At 41.1% G+C, this 18,991-nt stretch overlaps 1 protein-coding gene and 1 pseudogene across 3 annotated transcripts in view; one reads left to right on the forward strand and one right to left on the reverse strand.

Moving 5' to 3' along the window:
- The first annotated feature begins 6,273 nt into the window (after positions 1-6,273).
- The window catches only part of Enosf1 (enolase superfamily member 1), a 40,313-nt gene continuing 27,595 nt past the window's right edge, over positions 6,274-18,991 (forward strand). The window contains exons 1-2 of one of the 3 annotated variants that reach the window (XM_076549922.1): positions 6,274-6,699; positions 14,444-14,552. In XM_076549922.1, coding sequence (XP_076406037.1) covers positions 6,616-6,699; positions 14,444-14,552 — 193 coding nt within the window. In that variant the 5' untranslated portion in view covers positions 6,274-6,615. The remainder of the gene's footprint in view (positions 6,700-14,443; positions 14,553-18,991) is intronic. The other 2 variants (XM_076549921.1, XM_006990366.4) reach the window with 2 other exon arrangements.
- LOC107402864 (nucleophosmin pseudogene) lies at positions 17,575-18,395 on the reverse strand (annotated as a pseudogene).

Here is an 18,991-nt window from a genome sequence, read left to right on the forward strand (position 1 = left end):
TTTGGGCATTAAAATAGATTCAACAATCTACCCTTTTTTCTTGTTATAAAAATCTGCCCTTTTCCCCCATTATTTCTATTTCATATCCCCCTACCTTCTTTAGAAAGAAATTGACTATGACCAATAACAATTTATAACCACCACCACCCCTTAAATGAAAATAAACATTCGTAAACAATATTTTGGGAATTTGGACATAGTTTTCTTGACTGCTCACTGTTGATTGGTGCTGATAATCTTACAGGGACCCTGAGAAAACTTAGAATTATGGTCAAGTCCTGACTGGAGTGTTTTTTGCAGTTGGTCCATCTCAGCCAGCAGCCTTGAAGCTGTTTTGGGTGCAGAATTCAGGAAACTGTAACGGGTGTGCTGAAACATTGGATCATCTGGGCCATCTGTTTTTATTGGTGTCTGGTCCACTTGTTCTGGAAACATAGGCATTTTTAAAGGTATTAATAGAAATATAAACTGTGTTTTGTACATAAGCCAGCCAAAGATAATTTTTTGTTTTATGGTTTAGTGGGTAAAATATACATCTCATGTCTTGTAGTTACTTTAGGATTATTTTCCCATGTCTTTGGTCAGGATTTTCAGAGGTTTTTCTCAATCAAACATGATTTTTCTTAACCTAAAATGAATCTATAGCCTCTCATTTTCTGTGGAAATAAAAGCAGAATCTCTTTCCCAAAATAACTTATCAAAAGAAGTAAATTTAGCAGCTTTTATAATCAAATGTCTCTCAGCAATTAGCTTGTTAACAATCAAAAAATCTAAAGAAAACACAATAATATATGTAATCCAGACTGTATTTTTCATCTTTATGTGGCTTTTTTATATTATTTTATTCCCCTTCTAAAGGATTTTATTATTTTAAATATATTTTTTAATCTAAGCTGTATATATTCTCCCTCTTCTCATTTTTAAGGCTATGCACATTTTTAAAGCATACTGTAACCAGTTTAGAGGTCTTATTGTCTGAACCTGTTTTTACTGTATATTTCTGACCCTTTTTTGTTTGTATGAACAGAAACCCTAAATCCACCATGCAGTACATGCTGGTACTGCAGTTCATGTGAGCCTGTGGGAACCCATCATGCTGTAGCTCAAGCCCATTCTGCAGCATCTCTGTACCAAGGCCTTTATGAGAGGCAAAACTAGGAAGCTGTCTTTGGCTCCATTTTTGTATGTGTAGAATCCTTTTTTTTAAAAAAAGCTTTCTCAGGCTTTATGTGGATGTACACGTGGCACATTGGAGTGCCATATGTAAGCAGAAGTTACTGTCCTGCCAGCAACACCCGAATCACCAGCAGCTGCTTCTCACATTACCATGGATAGACTTATATTAATTATAAATGTTTGGCCAGTAGCTTTGGATTATTACTAACTAGCTTTTACACTTAAATTAACCCATAATTCTGATCTATGTTTAGCCACATGGCTTGGTACTTTTTCTAAATACAACATTTTCATCTTCCTCTGCATCTGACTGGTGACTCCTGACTCCGTCCTTCCTTTTCCCAGCATTCTTAGTTTGGTCACCCTGCCTATACTTCCTGCCTGGCCAATCAGTGTTTTATTAAACCAATTCAAGTGACAAATCTTTATAGTGTACAAGAGGATTATTCCACAGCACCAACACAGTTAAAAAAAAAAAATCAAATCGGTCTTACTGCCTTATGTGTACAAAACTTAACTTGGATATCATTGGCCTTGCTAAGTATTGTTGTTGCAAGATGACCGTCCTCTAGCATCTGTGATTCCAGTGCTCTCAGGATGCCATTGCAGAACTCCTGAAGGCCATTGTATTAGTCAGCGTTCTCTAGAGTAGCAAAACATATAGAATGAATATATATATAAAGGGGTTTTATATAGAATGGTTTACAGGCTGTAGTCCAGCTAATCCAACAATGGCTGGCTATGAATGAAAAGTTCACAAATCTAGTAGATTGCTCAGTCCATGAGGCTGGAGGTCTCAGCTGATCTTCAGTATACCCTGGAAGCCCAAAGAAGTCGGCTCTAATGCCACAGAGGGAATGGACTTGCTAGCAAGGTGAGAACAAGCAGGCAAAAAGCATGACCCACAGTTTAAAAGCAGGGAATTAAGCCACATAAGTTGAGTAGTCTTGATTAATTAACCTTCACACTGTTAATAGACAGTGGAATATTCGTGATTAAAACAAGCAGTATGAAGTTGACAGCATGGCTCAGTGGGTACTCTGCTTGCCAGGCAGGCCTAACAACCTGAGTTTGATCTCTGGAACCCACATAAAAGTAGAAGGTAAGAACCAGCTCCTCAGAGTTGTCCTCTGACCACTACATGCATAAGCCCATACACAGTGATAATTTTTTCTCTAAGTAGCCTGTACCCAATGCTATCATTTGCTGATTGCCTTGCTCCTGCTTGAAGGCTTTTGCATGGGTTCTCTTTTCCCATGATTTGGGTTCCAAGAATCAAATTCAGGTTGTCACATTTGGTAGTAGGTACCTTCTTTATTCGATGAGCCATCCCCTTGGCCTAGACCATAGGTTTTACTCTCCCCAAACAGAGTTACCTTGCATTCTGCAAACTTGTTAGTATTGGTTCTGATAACTTGGATGAGGAGGGAGTAAATTCCACAGTGTTCTACAAAGATTGTTACTCATAACATTCAAGGAGAAAAAAGTGGGCTACCTCTTCCTTTTCAATCTTATTTCTTACCTTGCATATTAGTGTTCAGTATGAGCGAGGAAAGCAAACACCATGTCCTTGTCCCCAGTTTTAGAAGGAAAATGAATTTTAACCATGAAGTCAGTCGATTGCTATTAACATTTCCTCTAGATACCCATTATTAGGTTGAAGTTCATTCTCATTGCTAAGTATTTTAAATAGTGAACTAATATTGAATTTTATCAGATAACTTACTGCTTTCTCTCAGCATCAATGTAGTATGTTTTGTCTGCCTTTCTCAGCCTATGGGTGCTACTGTAATTTATAAAGACCATAAATTTACTTCCTAACAGTTCTAGAAGTTAGTCCCAGATCAAGCACTAGATAGGACTCTAGTCTCTACTCCCAAGACCACTCCTTGAATACCATAGTTTCACATAGGATAAGGGAGGAGATGACTGCTCCAGTCCTTTTATAGAATCGCTGATTCCGTTAATGAGGGTAGAACCCTCATGATTTAATCACCACCTCAATACTATTACACTGGCAACTAAGTTTCAGTGTAGGAATTTGGGACACATGTTCAGATTCTAGCATCGTCCACTGACTTTCAGTCTGTCCACACCTACTCATGGGTTCCCGACATGCAACATAGCTTCTGACAGTGTTGTGGCATTCAAATCCACAGAGAGAACCCGAAGGCGTAGGCTCAATTCAAATTTAGATGAATTTATTCTTACTTCTAGCAGGACAGCAGCCTGAGAGCCAAACAGCATGCCCCGCGGAAGCAGGGTTAAGGTGGGGTTTTAAAGTAGACTCTAGAAAGCTTGTATTACAACCATCCATGGAATCAACAACTGGGCAAGAAGACTCTTTTACTTCCCCCAGATGTTTCTTACTTCCCTGCTCTATAGTAATAAAAAGACCACTTCATCCCTCTCCCATGTGGTGATATTTTAATTATACTGAAATGTGATTTTATTTGTATGTTAATAAACTTTTCCTGGAGATCAGAGGTCATTAGCGAGCCAGGAATAGAAGTCAGGTGGTGGTAGCCCACGCCCTTAATCTGATCACATGGCAGGCAGAGTCTCTGTGTGGTCAAGGATATAGCCAAGCGTGGTGACCTTTGAGTCTTTAATCTCAGTACCAACCATAGAGACCAAGAGGTCTGTATAGACAGGCAGTGATGAGGAAATCATGTGGCTGGGCTTAGAGCCAATGAGAAGGCAGAACAGGAATAAAACTCAAGACACACAGGAAGAAGGTCTCTCTCTGAGGGGAAGGACCACAGCAAGTGGTAAGATAAGGTGGTCTTAGCTCTTCGCTAGTGCTCTGATCTCTTGGGTTTTTACCTCTAGTTGGCTCTGTGTTTCTTACTTAGTAAGACCGTTTAGAATTTCATCCACACTCCCATAGCCATAAGCAAGTGTTCCAGAAAAAGCAAAGGCAGCTGTTGAAGCCTCACAGCCCCTTATCCTATTCTTTCTTCACCTGCAGGCCACTAGGATCTCCCAACCATTCCAGAGCAAAAGGTCAACAGCCCTGAAGCGACGCCTGGTTCCATTAAGTTTCTTTAGTCATCTCAGGACCTGTGTAAATCATCACTCAGGTCTGAGCACTCTAATGACTGAGATAGAGTAGTTCATCTCCGGGCAGGCAAAAACACAATGCCACCAGGTTAGGGCTGGCTGTACCGTGCTCACAACCACCCTTGATTGATGCCTAAGGATTAATATAGACTATATCCATTTTCCTTGTTCTTGGTTCCTATTTTTGTCTTCCATGGTTTTTTTTCTTTTCTTTTTTTTTTTTTTAGGATTTTATGTAACTGTTTTTCACTTCTTTCGTAGCTTTCCAGTTACACTTGTCTTTGCATTTCCAATGGTTGCCCTAGAATTACATTTTGCATTAGTTCTAATGCCCTACTAATTGATCTCATCCTTCTAGATCTTCCCTTTATTAGCTTTAACATGGAATAGGTAATCCCTGCTTACCTCACAAGAGTTTGCTGGGAGTTTTATAAATGATACAGCCATCCTTTTATACTGTGCTACCCAAATTATTTATTCTCAGACAACCTTGAGGTTATTCCCTTGGATCATCAATTAAAATCAGATTTTAGCAATTAACTTCCAAATCCTGAGGCAAATGGGACTGATGAACTCCAAGAGAAAGGCAAAGATCCAGCCACCAAGCCCTAAGTCCATGGACTCATTTCCTGGCCAGCACATACCATTTCAGGAGAAAGAAATTAAGCTAGAGTAATGTTTAGAAAACAGTGTTTTATATTAACATTTGCACTTCAGACTTCTGGGTAATTTTCTGGAAAAATGGCAGCCAGGTGCTTAAATTCCCACAGGGCCACCATCAACTGGAGGATCAGGCTTCCTTGTAAAAAGAGCAGGTACCTCCAGCTGTGCCCGCCACCACCTGGGACCTCATTCTTTTTCCTTCCTGTTTCTGCCAAGGCTGTTCATTGCCAAAAGGATCCATCTAATATGGATCGTGCCCATCTTTGAGCAGCACAAATGACATGAGCACTCCTAAAAATATCCATGCCCTCCCTACAGGAACACCCTGGAAGGATAGAATACCTGTAGCATTAATTTCTAACATTTCATTTACTATTGAAAGCATTTCCCCAGAGGTACGAACTGTACGGCACATCACATGTCAGAGAATCTGTTTTATCTTCGTGTGTGTGTGTGTGTGTGCGCCATAGCAGGCATGTGAAGTCAGAAGACAGCCTCGGGTGTTGCTCTTCACCTTGTACTTTGTTTGACACAGGGTCTCTTGGTTACACATTGCTCAGTGTGCTTGGCCCATGAGCTTCATTCCCGTATCTGCCTCCAGTCTCCCTGTAGCGGCATAGACCCATGCTACTGCCCCTGACTTTACATGGGCTTTTGGGATTGTAACTCACAACTTCACACTTGTTTGGCAAGAGCTTTAACCACTGAACTATCTTCCCAGCATCAGTGAGCCTCTGATGGGATATGAAAATACATGTATGTGCAAACTTTGAGTCGAGGAATATAGAACGTGGCAGTAGAGAGAGGGTCTATATCTCCACCATCTTCTCAGCACTCTGTTCTCAGATGGATCTTACAGTCCACAAATAAGCCTCTGCTTTTCATGCTAAGACATTGCCACTTAATGGGCTGTGTGGCCTTGGGTAAGCCACTTAACATCTCTGAATTCACATTCTTGTCGTCCCCCTTCACCCCCACAATAAAATGTAAAAGGCTTTCCTCCCTACCTATCTTGCACAGTTGGGCAGATAAGAGATGATTTAAAGCAGTTTGCATCATAGAGGGGTGTGTCATTTATCAGATGATAAAGGACTGGGGTCGCCTTTAAACTTTTTGTTTATTTGTCGTGTGTGTGTGTGTGTGTGTGTGTGTGTGTGTGTGTGTGTGTGTGTGTGTGTGTTGGGGGGGGTGGGCAGAGGACAACCTGCAGGAGTCGGTTCTTGCCTTCAACTATGTCGATCTTAGAGATTGAACTCAGGTCACGCTTGGTTGCAGGCGTACCCGCTGAGCCATGTGGCCTCGAGGGCAGGTTTGACTTGGCAACAAGACGGTGTTTTCGAAGTTTGCGCCCGAGAGAACCAGAGTTACATAAACTTTTTTAAGTGAACGAGTTTGTGCTGGGCGGCATCCACAACGCTGAGCGGCCACACGCTTGACACGCCTGGCTTCCTTCCCACTGCGGTCTTCCCTGGAAGGACCTAGCTGGCTCCTGGTTCTCCGCCTCGCCCAAGCTCTGGCCTCAAGCGGGGCTGGCTAGAAATCCCGGGCAGGTGTGCAGCCACGACCCCAGAGGACCGACCAATCCTCGCCCGCCGACCGCGCCCTCCCGCAGGGTTGCAGGAACCACCCTGCCTGGCCGGGGGCTTGGGCAGATCTGCTCCCTAAACCGGCCTCTCCGCCACCCAGGGCTCCCGGGGGCGGGCGGCATGCGAAATGGCTCGCGGCAGGATCACCCAGCTCTCGGTGCATGACGTGCGCTTTCCTACGTCGCTAGGTGGCCACGGCTCCGACGCCATGGTAAGCACACAGACCACAAGGGTTCAAGAGTGCGAGGTGAAGAAAGGCTTCTAGGACATAGAGGCGGGCAGGCGTGGGGCAGGGCAGAGGCCTTCTGAGGGGCAGGAGTAGCCAGCACTTGCCACTCTCTGGGGAAGGTAAGGGGCGAGGTTCTTTTCTCTTTGCTTCTCTTTTTGTCTTTTCTTTGCCTTGGTTTTACAACTTAGGTTTGCCTGGAAAGGGCAGAATGCAGAGAACCAAGAGCAAAAGTTGAGGCCCCACTAGCGAAGAAGCAGAACTCAGCATTGGCCGTGTCCATACGCGGTACATTATGGGGCCTGCCATGGTGGAGACCAGGAACCCCGAGCTGGGAATGTAGGGTGGTGATCCTCCCCCTCTGTCACAACTCATTGAGTGACTTTGAGAAGACCCCGGCCTCTCTGCCACCCTTTGCTCATCAGGGGAATGAAAGTGTCACAGTCGGGCTGTGAAACCAAGAGTCAGAGTGACTGTAGGTCGCTTGAGAGGGCACTCCTGTGAAATCTCTGTACCTCCAAAAGTGATTAGAAAAGATTAACATAAAGAGTTCTACCTGTGACAGTCTTAAGAGAGGAAATAAAGGAAGGGCATAAATTTGGGCTCCCACGTCAGTCCTGAAGGACATCTCTTGCTAGCTGAGACTGTTAGAAAGACTGTTCTGCTTGTCTTATCCAACTGGCTGATGGCTTATCCTAAATATCATCACTGTTCTTCACGGCTCTGAGTGCCTTCTAATCCACCAGTGAGATGCCACTCTAGAATACCAAGAGTTGCATCCATGCAGAGTGAATGTATGGAAGCATGCCTGAGATGGAGAAGCATCAGTGTTAGGGATATGGTTACCTGCCCCCAAGGAAGAGAAAATATGGTCAGGGAGTCATCCCCAGGAACTTTAATTTACAGTGTAATGTTTTATTTCCTAAAAACCTGAAATGTTTGATTAAAAACAGGCTTCTTAAAACTATAATGAATATATTAAGTGCAGAAGAATGTTCTCTGTTCTGAGGCATTAAAAAAATTCCTGTGTCCTTATCTATGATATTATAGTAAATGATACAAAAATCTAGTCATAGTCTTTTGTGGACTTACAAATAAATATTCATAATTTTAGCAACTTGTAAAATCCAGACACCTCATTGAATGTGACTTTGCCTCTGTGAGGTTTAGCAGCTGAGGATAAATTATATAATCTCTTCAAGCCTAGATCTTCGTAAAATAGGTCCAACAGTATTTACTTTGTGCATGTAGATAGATACCTGAAAAGGGCTTTATATAGAGAAGGCTCCCAACAGGAGTTTACTTTAATTACCACTTATTGATGAGGAAACGTGTAGCAGGAATCTTAGAAGGTCTTATTAATAAAATCAAACCTGAGGCCAGTTATTGGGGTGAATGCTGGAAGATCAGAGAAGCAGAACAAGCCACAGCTACCTCACCTTGCCAGTTCCTCAGCTGATCCTGTTTCCTCAGACTGGAAGCCTCTGTGTCCTCGTCCAGAATGAATCTCAGCTGAACTGCTGCTTGAAAGCCTGAAAGCTTAACCAGCCAAATGCTTCTAGTTTCTGGTCCTTACACCTTATATACCTTTTTGCTATCTGCCATCACTCCCTGGGATTAAAGGCTCACTTCTTGGGATTAAAGGCGTGTGTCACCATGCCTGGCTGTTTCCAATGTGGCCTTGAACTCACAGAGATCCAGAGGGATTTCTGCCTCTGGAATGCTAGGATTAAAGGTGTGAGTGCTACCATTTTCTAGCCTCTGTATCTAGTGGGTGTTCTGTTCTTTGACCCCAGATAAGTTTATTAGGGTGCACAATATTTTGGGGAACACAAAACACCACAGGAACGGAAGCAAAAAGGACTGACATAAACCTGACTTTGAATGTATGAAATATTAAGAAACATGGCTTGTGTAGGAACAGTTAAGAAATGGAATTTACTTCTGGGCTTCAGTTGGCTATGAACTCTGATATCAGATTTTCTGATATCTGTATTCGAAGCTCATAAATACTTAACATTTCTCTCTGGGAGATAGGGTGAATATAGTATGTTGATCCTGGAGGACAGACTTAGTAGAATGTGCTACTTTGCAGTTCTTGATGGTGATGGCTTTGTTGGTCTTGGAATACTCGACTTAGCATTCCGACTACTTTCCAGCACACAACAGCAATGAACCTTTCATGAAAAAGACTTAACTGCCCTCCATGTCTGCGAAAGCAAAGATTCCTGGTATGATTTGCTTTGTTAGAAACATGGAACGTTCACGTCTGCATGTACTTACTCTGCAGCTGTGAGCTCATAGTACAGCTGCTACTTGACCACCTCTTAGCCATACTTTTACTGTTTGTTGCTCACTGTGAGCTCCCTAGTTCTTTCTTAACTCTCAGTAGTTAGAGATGTGCCACTGCATCACTCAGTAGGTGGAAGACAAAAATACCCGTGGTCCTTTCTCTGTCTCCAAGCTGACCTTCTAATTCTGCTCTTTCTTCTCTGCTGTGTCCTGCTCCAAAACTAATATAGTCCCCACCGAATTCCTCCCCCACTAAACTCCCAAGGCTCTTTTTCTATGCCCTCACCTCCCTAAGCCTTTCCACCTTCAAGTTTCTCACTAGTTTATTTTTAGAAATATGATTTTTTAAATTTAGACTTATTTATGTATATGAGTGTTTTGCCTGTCCTATGTATATGAACCTCGAGCATGCCTGGTGTCCATGGAGGTCAGAGGAAGACATTGGATTCCCTAGAAATGGAGTTACACATTGATGTGAGCCCAATGTGGGTGCTGAGAATTGAATCTAGGTCCTCTGCAAGAACAGCCAGTGCTCTTAACGTCTGAGATATCTCTCCAGCCTCTTCAACTCTCTCTCTCTCTCTTTTTTTAAAATTTTATTTATTTTATTTTACAATACCATTCAGTTCTACATATCAGCCACGGGTTCCCCTATTCTCCCCCCTCCCACCCCCTCCCCTTACAGCCCATCCCCCATTCCCACCTCCTCCAGGGCAAATCCTCCCCCGAGGACTGCGATCAACCTGGTAGACTCAGTCCAGGCAGGTCCAGTCCCTTCCTCCCAGCCTGAGCTCCACTCTCTTCTTTTCCAATGGCTATCCACTGTTTGGAAGAGTCTGAACTTGACCAAATTCATATTTGGCTCCCTTTGGTTTCTGCCCCTGGTCAGTCTTAGGTGTTTTGCCTGTCCACTTGTTTTATATCTACTTATTTCCTCCCTAATTTGAAATACATTGTTTCCTTGCTTTGGGGATTGCCTTTGTTATCTCTGCTTCCAGTCCCCTGCACCCCTGGCCACTTCTCAGGCTGTCTGTTGTTTCATCTCCTGAGCCTGTTTCCCTACCCATCCCTGTCTCTGACTCTTCCTTCTTCCTGTGCTGACCCCTTCTTTCCTCTTCAAGGCTTTCTCATCTCACTCCATTCTCCTACTATGATACCACTCCATGTTTTCAACTTCTAAACATATCTTTATGCCAAAGTTTTCCTGATTCCATTTCTGGATCTGCCTTCTCACCTCAGGTCCAGTTGCTGTGTAGACATTTTCTGTTCAGCTTCATTTTCTGTTTGCCTTCATGCATAACACCATCTAAATGATAAACCATCACCTTCTAGCTCCCAATCCCAACTCCCTATATATACACTTCCTTCTGATCCCCTACGCTTTTGCTCTTAGACACAAAGACTCACAAGCTTCAAGTTAGATTTGGCTCATCTTGTCCTTCTGACCCTCTCCTAAGCCTTTAATGGATGATTTCTTTTTCTTACTACTTGAAAAAGCAATGCCATCCTGTAACCTAAGAAGACGTTAATTCTTGTAATTTCCCTTTTAGCTTCATGTCTTTAATTTACTTATGGAACCCAATGGTTGTTCTAAACCAGGATGGGTACTGTCTTGGTTACTGTTCTATTGCTATGAAGAGACACCATGATCAAGGTAGCATTTATTATTTATTATTATAAAGAAAGCATTTAATTGGAGACTTGCTTACAGTTTCAGAGGATTAGTCCATGACCATTATGGCAAGGAGCATGGAGTCAGGCAGGCATGTCACTAGAATAGTAGCTGAGAGCTCACATCTAACCCAAAAAAATACAAGCAGAGAGAGAAAGAGAGAGAAAGAGAGAGGGGGAGAGATGAGAGACGAGAGACTCGGCTTGCCATGGGCCTTTGAAACCTTAAAGCTCACCTCCAGTGACCCAGTGACACACCTCCTCCAATAATACACTTAATCCTAAACAGTTTACCAGCTGGTAACCAATCAAATATGTGAGCCTATGGGGGTCATTCTTATTCAAATTACCACAGGTACACACTTGAATACATGCCAGCCTTTGCATTAACTACCCCCTTTATTGCCTCCACCACCACTGTTACAGTCTTACTCTGTTTTATGTTCCTGTAACAAGATCCCAGAGATCTTGTGTAATTTATGAAGAAAGTAGATTCACGTAATTTACAGGTCTAGAGGTCAAAGAACGAGGTGTCCAGCTCTGCTCAACTTCCGGTTAGGACCTGGCACAGAATTGTTATCATGATAGAGATGAAGAAAGAGGAAGCTTCAGACAGATATGCAAGGAGCATATGAATGAGAGAAGCCAAGAGACAGCTAGTTTTCTGACAACCCATTCTCATGAAACCAATCAAGGCTTATTTTGCTTTGTTTTTGAGAGAGTCTCTTGTAGTCCTTTGCCATATGTCTGAGGATTCTTACCTTAAACTCCTGATCTTCCTGCCTCTACCTTCCAAATACTGGGGTTTCAGGCATTTACTACTATACCCAGCTCGTAATCCAGTCTTAAAAGACCTAACATAGTCTCTTCAGAGAGACATTAATCCGTCAGTGTACAAATAACTAATTGTTCTCTACAGTCCAGACCGTCCAGCATTGAGATTTCATGGGTGTAGCTTCCCTGACATTTCTAGGAGATGTACTCTTCTTACAGCAGACATCCTTTTCCTCTGGCTCTTACACTATTTCCATCCCCTTTTGAGATGTTCCCTGAGCTTTAAATGGAGGAGTTGTGTTGTGGATGGATTACTTGTGTTGGGCACCACACTATTGATGGTTTTCTGCATTTTTTTTTAAATCAGTTATGGTTTTCTGTAACAGTTTCTATGTGTTTCAAAGAGACATTTCTTGTGGAGGTCATAGACTGAATAGATTTGTTTATATGTTTAGGAGAAACAGAAAAAGAGACCCGAGACTGTGAATTTGAGAGAAAACAAATAGGGTTGGGGTCCATGAAAGGGGCCGGAGGAAGGAAAGGGAACAGAGACAATGATGTGATTATATTTTAATTTCAAGAAATGACAAATGAAAATTTATAAAATGTCCAAACACATCTAAACACCACCTCTAAATACCTTCCATTAGGGATCCAGCTTCCGTATGAGTTCTAGTGGGGATAAACTGTATTCAAACCCATAGCAGTTATCTCCCTCCAGTACTCTTCCTTCCCAGGTCCTTCTTCAGTGCTGGAAAACTTCAGTCCTCCACAAACTGCTTTAGAGTCCAGCCTCTTACAGCCTGTTCCACCTCTGAGTACATCCATCTGCTAATACCCTCTGCCTGTCTTTCATAGTTTGCGTCTTTCCCAGGCATTTACTATCTTCTGCCTGATATTATGAGAGTTTGGGTAACTATGTCTTCTTGATTGTAATTCCCTCAAGAACAGACATCTGTGTCCCCTCAGCAACCTACAGCCTCTGATACATAGGCTGCACTGAGCATCACATCACCTTGCACCAGACTTGGATGCCAACTTAGACCTTCCATCTATCATACACACCTCTTACCCTACCTCCCATCCCTGCACTGAATATATGAGATCTTACAGTCTGCCTCCAGAAGTTACTCATACTATGACCTTGGACAGGTTACTAAACCTCTTTAAAACTCACATTGTTCGTCTCTAAAACAAGAATAATAGCACCTACTTTATACTATCACTGTGAAGATCAAATGAATAACATAAAGTTTTTAGAATGTGCTTGTGGCAATAATCTAGCATGAATAGTTATATAGCACAGTTATATAGCATGAATAATGATGAAAGTAATAAACTGTCTTAGCCTTATGCAAAACTCTTCAATCATTGTTGTGACCTACATTCCTTATTAACATATTCAGACCTTCTGCCTGCCTTTTTCAGTATCCATATCTAACATGTCAGGGAACTCTCACTCACTTCCAAAACAATGCTCTTGTAGATCTTTTTCTTCTCTGTTGAAAAAAAAAAAAAGCCTCTGGGATTTGTATTGCTTTCTCTGCCCGTTTGCACATCCTTGTGGTCTCTGCCCCATTCAAGAAAATTCCCTCAAGTTCTAGTTCTTCCTTGCCCTTTAACTACTGTGCTAGCTATAATTGATCACAGTCATCACTTAAACACCTTCTCATCTGGTCCTAGGTTTTGGATCCCCCTCCCCACTCTATGAAAAATTTCTACTGATAGACAAGAATAAAAGAAATCTGCTTCTTCCATATCAACAAGCCGCACTAAGTTTCATAGTCGCTGAACAGTAAAAATTTAGCAAAATTACTGTTTGAAGACTGGTCCTTTCAGTATTCAGTCATGTATTAGGGGTGCTCATGACTTTCTGGTCCTTCCACAGTTGATGGCTGCTTGGAGGGGGAGTCATTCTCTTCAGTGGTATAGCCATTGATAAATTACCTATGCTTTACTCGATAGTGGATATGCATAGCTCCACACCAATGCCCACTCATGCCTGACTCTAGCTAAACTCAATGGTTCATAAAACAAAAAGAAATGATAGTATAAAAGAGGCTTGTTAGAAGAAGTGAGGAGTTGATGGGGAATGGCAGGAAGATGGGGGCAGGAGGGTGAATGTGACTAGGGTATACTATATACATACATGGAAATTGTCAAAGGTGAGTTAATAGAACATTCTTTAGTAGTAGAATTAACGCAACATAGGGTGGCATGAATAAATGAGTTAACTTGTCTTAAAGTTTTATTTCTTTATTTTCTCCCAATGGTTTCTGAATGTGAACTATTGCATTGTCAGGCTGCATAAGATGCTACAATGGAGAGCTGAGCAATTTTTTATGAGTTTTCTAAACAAATTTGATTCATTCTATTTGAAATTGCGTATGAAGGTACATCTTTTTTAGAGAGATGTGATCCAAAACTGTGTTTAAAAATAAACTCAAAACCAAATTTTGATATCATTGCAAACTGGTTTAAGAATGTATGTATGTGGGGCTAAGTATGAGGCTTAGTAGGCAAGTATGTGCTAAGCATGTACAAGCCTTGGGTTCCACTTCCATTCATCCCCCAAAACTGGGTCCATTGCATTTCTGCACTAGTGTGAATCCTCAAGAGTACTTTTTCTCAGTTTATTCAGATCTCTTGTATGCTGTCTGAAGTACATCAAGTATTCTATCCGATTGGAGCTCTGTATCTCTCTCATAGCACTTCTATTCTTTTTCTTCCTTTCTTTGTCTCTGTCTCTGTCTCTGTCTCTGTCTCTGTCTCTCTCTTCAAGACAGGGTTGTTCTGCATAGCCTTGGCTGTCTTGGAATTTACTCTGTAGACCAGTCTGGCCTGGAACTCACAGAGATCCACCTGCCTTTGCCTCCCAAGTGCTGGGATTAAAGGTGTGCATCATCAGTACCTGGAAGCATTTCTATTTTTATGGGTTTTTTGGGGGGGGAAGTTTCTCATGTTTGCATTTTTGGGACCCCTTTTCCTACAGCACACAGACCCTGACTACTCGGCTGCCTATGTTGTCATAGAGACTGATGCAGAAGATGGACTCAAGGGCTATGGCATTACTTTCACTCTGGGGAAGGGCACTGAAGTTGGTGAGTTTGAGGACTCAAGTCTTGAGTTTCCAGAATGCTTCATTTTTCACATAGATTCCATTTTTACTCTATTTTTTCTCTGTAATCATGCTGCTCAATCATGGAGAGAGGGCTCAGTGGTTAAGAGCACTGGCTGCTCTTCCAGAGGACTAGGGTTTAATTTCCAGCACCCACATGGCAACTCATTGCTGCCTGTGACTCCAGTTTCAGGAGATCCAACACTTTCACACAGACATACACGAAGGCAAGACATGAGTGTACGTGAAATAAAAATAAAATAAAAAAAGAAAGCAGAGTTGTTGGTGAATATTATTTTAAGGTGTGTTACTTTTGTTTATGTTGCATTTGTTTAACTCTGTGAAGCTGTGTTACTGTGCCTGTCTAAAACACCTGATGGTCTAATAAAGAGCTGAATAGCCAATAAGAAGGCAAGAGAAAGGATAGGCGGGCTGGCGGGCAGAGAGAATATATAGAAGGAGAAATCTGGGAGGAGAGGAAAAGAGATGGAGAAGAAGAAGTTGCAAGAGAAGGCAGGGGATCCAGTGGCCAGCCACAGAGTAAGAGCAAGATTTACAGAAGTAAGAGAACGAGAAAAGGCCAGAGGAAAAAGACAGATGGGTTAAATTAAGGAAAGCTGGCAAGCAACAAGCCAAAATAGGGCGAGGCATTTATAATTAAGAATAAGCCTTTGTGTGTGATTTATTTGGGAGCTGGGTGGTGGACCTCCCAAAAAGAGTCAAAACAAAAAACAACACAGAGTCCCATATCAGAAGAATGCATTAACTTGCTGAGGAATCAGACACAAAAGGTATATTTATACAGCGTGAAAAGTACTGTTTTTTAAAAATGTATCTGAACAGCATGGAGAAGAGTTCTTTCCCTCACCCAAAGGCTTGGGGAAGGTTTCAGAATAGAGGCGAGGCCCAAGAGTAATAAAATCTATCTTCTGGGTAAAAGAGGGGACCAGACAAAGATTCATCAACTCATCTCTACATCCCACTTTCCCCATTAGGTTAAGGATCTCCTGTAAAAGTTTTCCACAAGGTAGTGACTGCCGATTAAGATCCATTTGTGGGCTGTTTCTGCCTTTCTGCAGCTTTAATTGTGCCTGCCTATATGCTGAGCATATGAAGTCGCTGTCTTTGTCCATGCTTCATACCATAGAGCACAACCCTGACACATTTCATAATCTACACAGTGGACTTATAAAACCTGTGGCAGACCACTGAATCCACTCTATTAAAAGCTAAATCTTTGAATTTCACTGCTTCTGGAACATAGTGGAGGGAATTTGAGCACTAAGATGAGATACTGTTCTTCAGTTGCATTAAGATGGCTTTACCTGCCTCACCCACATTCCTGATGGAGGTCTTGGGGCAGGGGTAAATCAACTCCCATCTCCTTGTGACTTTAATGCCTGTTTCTTTTGTGCTAATGTTATTGGCTTCCACATTTTCCAGAGTACATCCAGATAGAATCCATTTAAATTTTGATCTTCCTCTGTATTTCATGAGAGTCAGTGCATCTCAATGTTACTTAAACTTGCACCAAAAATGAAATTTTTCATTAGCTCAGTATGATTCTTCCTGCAACCTTTGTCAACCCATTTACCAAGTTATTATTTTAAGTTCACCACCATCACCCAAAATGAGAAAAAAAATTGCGTGTACCTCATTATTGAAGAGTGTGAGTATGTATGTGTGACCATGATATAAGGAGGGAAGGTTGTATACTAATGTATAGAATAGAGCAAAAGTTTCTTTTTGTTGAGTGGATTTTTCCACCAACTCATCTTGTGGGAGAAAACTTGGGTTTAGTCAGCAAGAAGCTGCCTTTAAGGCTAATTTTTGCCATATGAATCTCCCCATCCTAGAACCAAAACACAACAACCAAATTTCTACTGAATGCAGAAATTTTTATTTAACCTTTTGCAGCATCTTCATGTCAAGCAAGGAAAATCCACATACTATAGATAAATTTTTCACTGTGGCTTGTTCCACTCTTAGAGTCATAGAAGTTGAGATCATTCATAGCTTTTGTTAGATGCATTTGCTATTGTGTTAGAGACCATAGGCTGCTTTACCCAGTGATTTATAGCAACAATCAAAGCCACGAGGCCAGAGTTTGATGTAGATAATAATATACCTCACTGTGAGTCACTAACTTACTCTAGATTTTTGTTTTAATCCAAGAACATCAACCATCAAGGAATGAGGAGGATATCGTCGCCTTGCAGTTTTGTGGCATAAATATCCCAACTAGAATGATTGTGTGTTCTATTAACAAAAGCCCTAGAGAACCCAGAATGGTTGGTTCAGCCCTAAATGCTGCATCCATCAGCAAATGTTTAGTCACTGGAAAGCTGTGTCACTCAGACACGGGGCTGCTTTAAAAATGTCTTTATCTAGCATACAGTAAAACTGTATCCCTATAACTACCTTATTAAATGACCTAAAAGTTTACTATGGAATCAATACAACACCAAACAAATTTACCACAATGTTTTGTAATAAATTAATTGCTTTGGGGGCACATTAATGACTTGTTTATTTTGGTCTTTGACACATGGACACATGTGTCCTAAAAGGAACAAAGTCTGGAAGGACCTTCACTTGCACATATGAGACAAGTGTCCTACCATGGGCTCCCTCCAAGGGCCTCTTCAAATAACACAATGAAGCCCCATTTTTTTAAACTTTATTAAAACACTGAGTTTATTTCACATGTATATTTGTCTCCCTACCATTTCCACATGTGACCACACTATTACTATGTTCTATCATAACATTCCATATATACTTAAAACCAAGTAAAGGGTGGAGTTCCATCCTTGAAAACTAAACAGGCATTTTAGATAACACATTCTTGGCAATGGAACCTGGACAACATTTATCAAACACAGTAGGGAAAGTTCTCACTTTGCATTATAAAAAGGACAGCCAGATATATCAACTGTTACAGAAATGAAATAAGATGAATATTTCAAACTGTTTAAACCATTTTCTTAAAGAGACGTCCTCTACTACCAGAGATCTTGAATAACCTCCTGGTCAGTCATCCAGTAACAATTCTTCACATAATGAACTTGGCTTCCACTTTTGGAAGAGAACCACCTTTATTTATACTTGCATTTTTGGCTTAATATCTTCTATAGAACTAGGTCCTTTAGGTGTTTTAGGAGTTTTTTCCTGTTTTTTTGATATATATATATATGGATTCTTGACCTTTGATCTTGGTGCTAATGGTTTTCAGTCTTTTCTGTTTTGGTTCAATTTTTGTACATTTTTGATTGAGTATTTTGTACAGATTTTTTTCACTGGAACTATTTTTCAGTTTCCTCATTATCAAAATCATCATCATCTTTGTCAAGTTTTTCTTTTTTCTGTGGAACCTTGCTTATTACCACTTCCAGTAGTAGTCTCTATTCAGACATACTTAAGAGTTTTACATCCTCCTCATCTTCATCTTTTGCCTCTGCATCTTCCTCTACGGCTACTAGGTGCTGTCCACTAATGTGCACAGGCTCTGAACCACCCTTCAACCTTAAGGACCACAGGTCGTATAACTTCAAAGATCCCCCAAGGGAAACTGTTAGTTGTACAGACATTTTCAAAGTTTTCAGTGTTTCTTTAATTGGACTGCCTTCATAGTTCACTGCTTCTGCCTCTATGATGTGTGATTCTTCTTTTGCTGCTGCCTGTAAATCATTCTTAGTGATAATTGGTGCTCGTTCTCATTATTACCCACCTTACAGTGATAATCTTTGTCAGTCTTTATTCACAACCACAAAGGTAGTTCTGAGGCATTAAGAGGGCTCATGTCCACATCCATCGAGTCTTCCATGAGTGGAAGGAAGCATGCACTTCAGTGTGAGAGAAGTCATGCCAGGCACACTGAACCCTTTTAAAGCACCAAAAATAAATAATTAATGGTGATATTAACCCAAATTATGTTTAACTTTCACTGCATATTAAAAATGTAGTATAAGTCACTGGGAAGAAGTTTAATGCTATAATGGTATTTTCATGTACATAAAAGTGTTCTTTATGCAAGTATGCTACATTCAAATAAATTCCTCTTCGGTAGTATATGATGTTGTGAATCAAGTATCTTTATTTGCCACCATTTAAAAATAAGTTCAAATTAAAAACAAAATTAAATAAAAACAAAAGTAAGTTCATAGTTCCGTAAGTCAGAGTGTTCTTATCCTTTTAGAACAATGAATTAGCAAGGTTTGGCTTTGAACCTCCTTGCCTAACACATTACCCAGTGAATAGGAAAACACTTTGGGAATAGTAACTAAACTTACAAGTCTATGATTTTGCTTTTCACATGACAACCAATCAGAATATATTTGCTACACTCAGTATGTAGACTCCTAGCTGTTGTAGTTATGTCTAGTTCTTAGTTACAGTAGGCACAGACACATTTTGGAAGAA

The sequence above is a fragment of the Peromyscus maniculatus genome, chromosome 13 (assembly GCF_049852395.1).
Source record: "Peromyscus maniculatus bairdii isolate BWxNUB_F1_BW_parent chromosome 13, HU_Pman_BW_mat_3.1, whole genome shotgun sequence".
Taxonomy (NCBI): domain Eukaryota; kingdom Metazoa; phylum Chordata; class Mammalia; order Rodentia; family Cricetidae; genus Peromyscus; species Peromyscus maniculatus.